Source organism: Mandrillus leucophaeus, unplaced genomic scaffold, assembly GCF_000951045.1.
Source record: "Mandrillus leucophaeus isolate KB7577 unplaced genomic scaffold, Mleu.le_1.0 Scaffold368, whole genome shotgun sequence".
Lineage (NCBI taxonomy): Eukaryota > Metazoa > Chordata > Mammalia > Primates > Cercopithecidae > Mandrillus > Mandrillus leucophaeus.
In genome coordinates, this window is record NW_012103898.1 from 534646 (window position 1) to 535283 (window position 638).

The 638-nt window shown below is 36.8% G+C and overlaps 1 protein-coding gene across 1 annotated transcript in view; it reads right to left on the reverse strand.

Annotated features, from left to right (window-relative positions):
* Positions 1–219: 219 nt before the first annotated feature.
* CYLC2 (cylicin, basic protein of sperm head cytoskeleton 2) overlaps positions 220–638 on the reverse strand; it is a 70114-nt gene continuing 69695 nt past the window's right edge. The window contains exon 5 of the mRNA XM_011990056.1: positions 220–633. Within this exon, the coding sequence (XP_011845446.1) occupies positions 220–633 (414 nt within the window). The remainder of the gene's footprint in view (positions 634–638) is intronic.

Genomic DNA, 638 nt, shown 5'->3' on the forward strand with positions numbered 1-638 from the left:
CTTTCAATGGATCCCCCCTTAATTTTTCTTGACATCTTTCTTATACATTTTTATAAACCTCTTCTGAGTTCTCCTTTGTATCCTTCTTTACTACCTTTTAAAAATTATTTAATTCTTTGAACCCTCTTGTTTTCTCACAAATTCAGTTGCAGACTACCACTATTGTTTCATCAGATATGCTTTTGAATTATTCTTGCAGTGCGAATTCTAATCCAAGGCCTACTTGCCCTTCTTCTTTGCATCCTTCTTTGCATCCTTCTTTTCATCTTTCTTTGCATCCTTCTTTGCATCTTTCTTTTCATCCTTCTTTGCATCTTTCTTTTCATCCTTCTTGGACTCAGCAGATTCTTTGTCAGTAACTTTCTTGGCATCTTTCTTGGCATCCTTCTTAGACTCTTTCTTGACATCATCCTTGGAGTCACTGTCCGTACTACTGGGCTTCTTATCTTTCTTACCTTTTTTACTCTCCTTTGCATCTTTCTTGGAATCCTTCTTGGCCTCCTTCGATTCATCACCTTTGTTTGCATCTTTTTTTCCGTCCTCATCCTTTTTTTCATCTGCTTTTACAGCTTCTAATTCTGTGCCTGAATCCTTGCCCTTCTTTGAATCCTTTTTGCCTTTTTTGCTATCTTTCTTTG